The 7,448-nt window shown below is 49.7% G+C and overlaps 1 protein-coding gene across 1 annotated transcript; it reads left to right on the forward strand.

The window, feature by feature from the left end:
* Nucleotides 1-593: 593 nt before the first annotated feature.
* On the forward strand, nucleotides 594-5,186 carry LOC130277416 (uncharacterized). Its single transcript, XM_056528087.1, has 3 exons — nucleotides 594-1,287; nucleotides 3,603-3,740; nucleotides 4,591-5,186. Exons 1-3 carry the CDS (start codon nucleotides 594-596, stop codon nucleotides 5,184-5,186), a joined length of 1,428 nt encoding a protein of 475 aa, XP_056384062.1.
* Nucleotides 5,187-7,448: the final 2,262 nt, after the last annotated feature.

Raw genomic sequence — 7,448 nt, forward strand, 5'->3', positions numbered from 1 at the left:
AGGATAGTTCCCCCTCCCCCCTGCTTTCCCGGGTTAGTAGGAGGGGAATTAAGGCACGCCCAGGATATATTTAGGTCCACCCCACCCCCTGGTTAGTCCTTTTGTACTCACCAGCGCTCCTGAGAAGACAGCTTGCTCCGGAGATGGCTGACGAGGCTGTATGGAATGCTATCCGGGAGCGGGTGTTGGCTGATCCAGACGCCTTATCTCAGCTACTGGCTGGGCTAGGGCTTCCTGCTGCTGCGGTTAGTAGTGGATCTCGGCCGGTAGGTCCTGCTGTACGGGGGCGACGGACCGCCCGTGCATCGCGCCCTCCGGCGCGTCTGAGCCCCAGTCCCCCTAGGTCTTCTGCTAGTAGGAGGGGGCGCTTTGCTGCCCGCATTGCCTCCTCAGCTGTAGTTTCGGCCCCTGGTGCGGCAGTGGCCGCGGCTCGGGCTGTAGCTCCGCCCCTTCCGGGTCAGGTGTCACAGGAAGCTGTGGGGATCTCTTCGGCTGCTTCGCGCGCTTCCCTGCAGGTCCCGGCAGTTCCAGGTAATTCAGGGCAGCCTGCTGTAGTTTCCCGGCCGGTATTAACCCCTGCATTGCCAGCCGTTATGGGTGCTGGTGCCCCTGCTCCCTCTCATGCCTCTTCCTCTGCTGAGGAAATACCTGATACCCCGATTGCCACGGCCCGTGTTCCCATTAGACCCCAGGGTGTTCCTGTACTGCCTGGGGATCCTCAGCAGCCACCTGTCCTAGGGAGTAGTAGCATTGATCCTCCTTATGAGGATGCTTGTGATAATTTGGGGCCCCAATCTGATGATCTGCCACCTTTAGATGCCTCAGCTAGTTCCCCTTTGCTTTTTGTTGATAATATGCGGCAAGTCAGTCAGCCACCGCGTGACCGAGTACTTAGTAGGTCAGAGGGCCGTTCCCGTCCAAGACGGTCGCGGTCGTCCTCACGGGGATCTGGCCGCTCCGGTTGGAGCAGATCTGTTGGGTCCTGTAGACATCACCGCAGGTGTTCCCGCCGGGAGTCTAGGAGTAGGGTACGCTCCCGTAGGTCCCGCTCGTCCCGGTGGCGGTCTCCTTCATCATCTGGTCGCAGCTCGTATCGCTCAGGGAGTCGGGAGCGTCGCTCTCGCAGGCGCGAGGGGCGGAGACGTCATTCAAGGTCCCCGAGACGGGCTTCCCGCGGTGGCAGTCGGCCCCGTGCGGTGTCTGATCCGGCTCCTGTGCCGGTTGCTGATCCAGCTCCTGTTCCTGCAACGGATCCGGTCCCACCTCCTGTTGTTCCTGCGCCGACCGGTGAGTTTGATTTTGCGGGTGCATGGGGACAGGGGGAGGGTCAGGCTGCTTTGTTGTCTACGCTTAAATCTGTTTTGTCTAGTCTTGTTAACAGCAAGCCGACGGAACGTGTGGTTCCGGCGGCGGCCCGTAAGGCCTCCCCGGTTAGGGTTGGGGTATATAAAGATTCTGTTTTTTGTGGTGTTAGTCCTTGAGGTGTTTATGTTGATGATGCTGTGAAGGAAAAAATTTGGTCTAACCAGTATGTTGATTTGTGGTCGCTAGTGTCTGCGGACCGACATACGATTGACAAGGAACGTAGGCCCCAGTCGGAAAAAACTTTTCCTACTAGGCCGAAGGTGGCGAAGACCATGGGCAATTGGTTACAAGCGTTTGCAGTTTTGGGGTGTATTATGGGTGAAAAGCATCCGGAGCGCTGCTCCGAGCTTTTTATTTATATGGACTCAGTGTATAGTGCCTATAAGGCTCATGGGGGCTCTGCGTGGTGGCGGTATGACGAGGAATTTCGACGCCGCTTGTCTTTGCAGCCGGATGTTGGTTGGGGTGTTAAGGCGACCGATGTTTGGTTGCGTTTGATGATGGCGCAGAAGGCGCAGCCCTTTCAGCAGGGAGCCGCTGGTCAATCCGGGGCCACCGGGCCGGCGGCCGTGCGTCGACCCGGGGCTTGCTGGTTATTTAACGAGGGACATTGTCGTTTCCTCAGCTTGTGTAAATACAAGCATGAGTGTTCTGCCTGTGGGGGGTCCCACGCCGCAGTCAGGTGTCAGCGGGCTGCTAAGCAGACCGGCCGGGCGCCCTCTGCTGCTGCAGAGAAGGACCCCGGTGAACGTGGACATGATGTGCCCGTGGTTAGACCAGTACCCCAATAAGGAGGACGCTTTGGTTTTATTAGAGGGTTTTCGTTATGGTTTCTTTATTCCTTTTATTTTGGGTCAGGTTTCTTCCTCCTACCCTGACAACTTGAAATCGGCCAGGGAGTACCCTGAGGTGCTGCGGGAAAAAATTGGTAAGGAGGTTTCTTTAGGTCGTTTTGAAGGGCCTTTTAGGTCCCCCCCTTTTTATAATTTGCGGGTTTCCCCCCTTGGGGTTGTCCCGAAGAAAGAGGTCGGGAAGTTTCGCCTGATTCACCACCTTTCGTATCCGAAAGGTTCCTCAGTGAATGATGGCATTTCTAGAGAGGATGCAACGGTTTCTTATGTTTCTTTTGACCGGGCTGTGGCCCTGGTAAGGGGTTTTGGGGCAGGGGCGTTGATGGCGAAGTCTGACATTGAATCGGCTTTTCGCCTGTTGCCGGTGCATCCGGAATGCTATCACTTACTGGGTTGCCGGGTGGATGGGGCCTTTTATTATGATGTTTGCCTGCCTATGGGTTGTGCTATTTCTTGTCGGTATTTTGAAATGTTTGGATCATTTTTGGAGTGGGTTGTTCGCTTTGAGACGGGCAGCCGTTCGGTTATTCACTATTTGGATGATTTCTTGTTTGTTGGCCCGGCTGGGTCTCCCAGATGTGGTTTTTTGTTGGATTCTTTTCGTTTTTTCATGCTGAAGTTTGGGGTGCCCTTGTCCGCTGAGAAGACAGAGGGCCCTTCAACGGTTATTTCGTTTTTGGGTATAGAAATAGATTCTGTGGCCATGGTTTTTAGACTACCGACGGAGAAATTGGAGAGTTTGCTCTTGTTGGTTGAAAGTTTTTGTGGTGTACGGAAGGTGACGCTGCGACAATTGCAGGTTTTGCTGGGACACTTGGTTTTTGCTTGCCGTGTTATGCCCATGGGGCGTGTTTTTTCTAGGCGCTTGTCATTGGCCACCAAGGGCGTTTCCTGCCCTTCTCATCATATTCGCATTTCAAAGCAAATGCGTGCGGATGTTTTGATGTGGAGAGAATTTTTGAGAAGGTACAATGGTCACACGTGTTGGTTGGGGGATGAGTTGTCCAATGCTGAGCTTCAATTGTTTACGGATGCGGCTGGCTCCTTGGTTTTGGTGCCTTTTTTCAAGGGGAATGGTGTGCGGAGTTGTGGCCGCCTGATTGGCAGACTAATGGTTGGTGCAGGAACCTCACCCTGCTTGAATTGTTTCCTATTATAGTTGCTGTGGAGTTGTGGGGTGTACGATTTAGCAATAAGCGGGTTTGTTTTTGGACGGATAATCTGAGTGTGGTTCATTGCATAAATGGTTTGTCTTCTTCCTCCCTTCCGGTTTTGTCTTTGATCCGGCATTTAGTTCTTCGGTGTTTGGAGTTGAACGTTTGGTTTAAAGCTCGCCACGTAGCTGGGGTTGATAACGTGATTGCTGATTCCCTTTCTCGTTTTCAGTTTCAGGATTTTCGGAGGATGTGTCCGGATGCTGCGTTGGAAGGGCTCCCTTGCCCCCCATTGGTCTGGGCCCTGCCGAGCAACGTCTGATCCCACTGGTGGAATCGTCGCTGGCGGCATCTACATGGGCGGGACATGGTAAGGCATGGGCTGAGTGGTGTGCGTTGCTGGCTGGGCGGGAGGTGGCTACCTCTGTTGACAACCGCGTAGCGGTTACGGTGGATTATGTGTTGTGGTTGCGTGATTTACAGGTGTCCGCAATTGTAGCGCGGCGACGGCTAACTGGGATAAGTTTTTATTTTAAGTTGTTGGGATGGGAAGATGTTTCGAAACGGTTTTTATTTCAACAGGCCTTGAAGGGTTGGCAGCACACTCATGTGCGGCGTGAAACTCGCAGGCCTGTTTCGTTTTTGTTATTGGCTTCTCTTTTGCCGGCTACCCGCAGTTGTTGTTCTTCGATCTATGAGTCCGAGTTGTATTCGGCCGCTTTTTGTGTTATGTTTTTTGCCGCGCTGCGCATCGGCGAGTTGGTTCCGGCTTCAAAAGCCGGGGACGGTGGTTTATTACAGGATGACGTGTTGTGTTCCAATGGGGTTTTGCAACTGCGGATTCGACGCTCGAAAACTGATCAGGTGGGTCAGGGAGCTTGGGTGCGGGTTATCGCAGTGGACGATCCGGTCTGTCCAGTGCGGGCGGTGTCGTCGTTTTTGGCTGTTCGGGTTCCTGGCCGCCAATTTTTCACGCATGCTGATGGTTTTCCTTTGACGCGTTTTCAATTTCAGGCAGTGTTCAAGGGTTGTTTGCGGTTTTTGGGTGCTCCGGCTGCTGAGTTTGGTACGCACTCTTTTCGGATAGGCGCTGCTACGGAGGCGTCCAGGGCAGGTTTATCAGTGGATGCGATACAGCGTATTGGCCGTTGGCGCTCTGGTTGTTATGCGCGATATGTACGTCCTGAGTTGTTGTTATAACTTGTTTTCTCCTTTTTTAGATGTGCAGAGGACGATGGTTTATTTCCTGGGCCACTCTTATTTCCACCGGGCCGCGCAGAGAGCTGATTGCCGGCCGGGTGGGAGATCGTTGGGATGCGGCAATGTTGAGCCTCACTGGAGGGGGATCCCAGGTATGCGTTGGACACGGGTCCTTACTGAAGTGGTGGACATTGCTAGAACCGTCCGTTCCGGTGTAATTTTGGTGGTACACGCGGGCGGGAATGATCTCTGTTATTCCCGGGTTCCTGATTTGATTACTTTGATGAAAGCCGATGTTGAACGGTTTTCTGGCTTTTTTCCCGATTTAGTTTTAGTATGGTCCGAGATAGTGCCTAGAGTATCCTGGCAGGGTGCTCGCAATGCCGAGGCCATCGAGCGTTCACGGCGTTTGGTGAATTCTCGTATGGCCCGGTTTGTGCGACGAAAGGGTGGAGTGGTGGTCCGTCATCGGGAGCTTGAAGGTGATAACAGACGGTTTATGATCTCTGATGGGGTTCACTTGAATGATATAGGCTTGGACATCTTCTTGTCGGGCTTACAAGATGGTTTGGAGCAGGCCTTGTTTTTGCTTGGTGGGGGTCGGAGCACCGTGTAGGAGTACACGGGCTCCTCGGTGGCCTGAGGAGAGGAGAATTGAGAAGTGATGGCCCTAGGCACTTTTGCCCGCCGGGAGTCCGGCGGCTGGCAATACCGCTTCGGCTGAAGTAGATAGGTTGCTGCAGTGCAGCAGTTATAGAGTTAATATTCTGTTATTTAATAAATTGAGCTGTGACCACCACCCAGCCCAGTAAAAGAATAATGTTGTCTGTCATTATTGGGAGAGGTGGGGGGAGGGTATATGATGTGGTAGGCGTAAGTGTGCCGGGCAGTCTGGGATATACTGTATATAATGTGAGGGGTGGACTCACTTATGGGATATACTGTATATATAATGTGAGGGGTGGACTTTCTTATGGGAGATACTGTATATAATGTGAGGAGTGGAGTCACTTATGGGATATACTGTATATATAATGTGAGGGGTGGACTCACTTATGGGAGATACTGTATATATAATGTGAGGGGTGGACTCACTTATGGGAGATACTGTATATATAATGTGAGGGGTGGACTCACTTATGGGATATACTGTATATATAATGTGAGGGGTGGAGTCACTTATGGGAGATACTGTATATAATGTGAGGGGTGGACTCACTTATGGGATATACTGTATATATAATGTGAGGGGTGGAGTCACTTATGGGAGATACTGTATATAATGTGAGGGGTGGAGTCACTTATGGGAGATACTGTATATATAATGTGAGGGGTGGAGTCACCTATGGGATATACTGTATATATAATGTGAGGGGTGGAGTCACTTATGGGATATACTGTATATATAATGTGAGGGGTGGAGTCACTTATGGGATATACTGTATATATAATGTGAGGGGTGGACTCACTTATGGGATATACTGTATATAATGTGAGGGGCGGACTCACTTATGGGAGATACTGTATATATAATGTGAGGGGTGGAGTCACCTATGGGATATACTGTATATATAATGTGAGGGGTGGAGTCACTTATGGGAGATACTGTATATAATGTGAGGGGTGGACTCACTTATGGTATATACTGTATATATAATGTGAGGGGTGGACTCACTTATGGTATATACTGTATATATAATGTGAGGGGTGGACTCACTTATGGGATATACTGTATATATAATGTGAGGGGTGGACTCCCTTATGGGATATACTGTATATATAATGTGAGGGGTGGACTCACTTATGGGATATACTGTATATATAATGTGATGGGTGGACTCACTTATGGTATATACTGTATATATAATGTGAGGGGTGGACTCACTTATGGGATATACTGTATATATAATGTGAGGGGTGGACTCACTTATGGGGGATACTGTATATATAATGTGAGGGGTGGAGTCACTTATGGGATATACTGTATATAATGTGAGGGGTGGAGTCACTTATGAGAGATACTGTATATATAATTTGAGGGGTGGACTCACTTATGGGAGATACTGTATATATAATGTGAGGGGTGGACTCACTTATGGGAGATACTGTATATATAATGTGAGGGGTGGAGTCACTTATGGTATATACTGTATATATAATGTGAGGGGTGGACTCACTTATGGTATATACTGTATATATAATGTGAGGGGTGGACTCACTTATGGGATATACTGTATATATAATGTGATGGGTGGACTCACTTATGGTATATACTGTATATATAATGTGAGGGGTGGAGTCACTTATGGGATATGCTGTATATAATGTGAGGGGTGGACTCACTTATGGGAGATACTGTATATAATGTGAGGGGTGGACTCACTTATGGGAGATACTGTATATAATGTGAGGGGTGGAATCACTTATGGGATATACGGTATATATAATGTGAGGGGTGGACTCACTTATGGGAGATACTGTATATATAATGTGAGGGGTGGACTCACTTATGGGAGATACTGTATATATAATGTGAGGGGTGGACTCACTTATGGGAGATACTATATATAATGTGAGGGGTGGACTCACTTATGGGATATACTGTATATATAATGTGAGGGGTGGAGTCACTTATGGTATATACTGTATATATAATGTGAGGAGTGGAGTCACTTATGGGATATACTGTATATATAATGTGAGGAGTGGAGTCACTTATGGGAGATACTGTATATATAATGTGAGGAGTGGAGTCACTTATGGGATATACTGTATATATAATGTGAGGGGTGGACTCACTTATGGGATATACTGTATATATAATGTGAGGGGTGGACTCACTTATGGGATATACTGTATATATAATGTGAGGGGTGGA

Source organism: Hyla sarda, chromosome 6, assembly GCF_029499605.1.
Source record: "Hyla sarda isolate aHylSar1 chromosome 6, aHylSar1.hap1, whole genome shotgun sequence".
NCBI lineage: Eukaryota > Metazoa > Chordata > Amphibia > Anura > Hylidae > Hyla > Hyla sarda.

What these genes read in the sequence shown, in the direction of transcription:
- LOC130277416 (XM_056528087.1), top strand. Translation starts at nt 594, where the DNA reads ATGGGTGCTGGTGCCCCTGCTCCCTCTCATGCCTCTTCCTCTGCTGAG. An exon ending in TGTTGTTCCTGCGCCGACCG is followed by an intron (nt 1,288 to 3,602) that starts GTGAGTTTGATT and finishes TCTCGTTTTCAG; the next exon opens with TTTCAGGATTTTCGGAGGAT. An exon ending in ATCTACATGGGCGGGACATG is followed by an intron (nt 3,741 to 4,590) that starts GTAAGGCATGGG and finishes CTCCTTTTTTAG; the next exon opens with ATGTGCAGAGGACGATGGTT.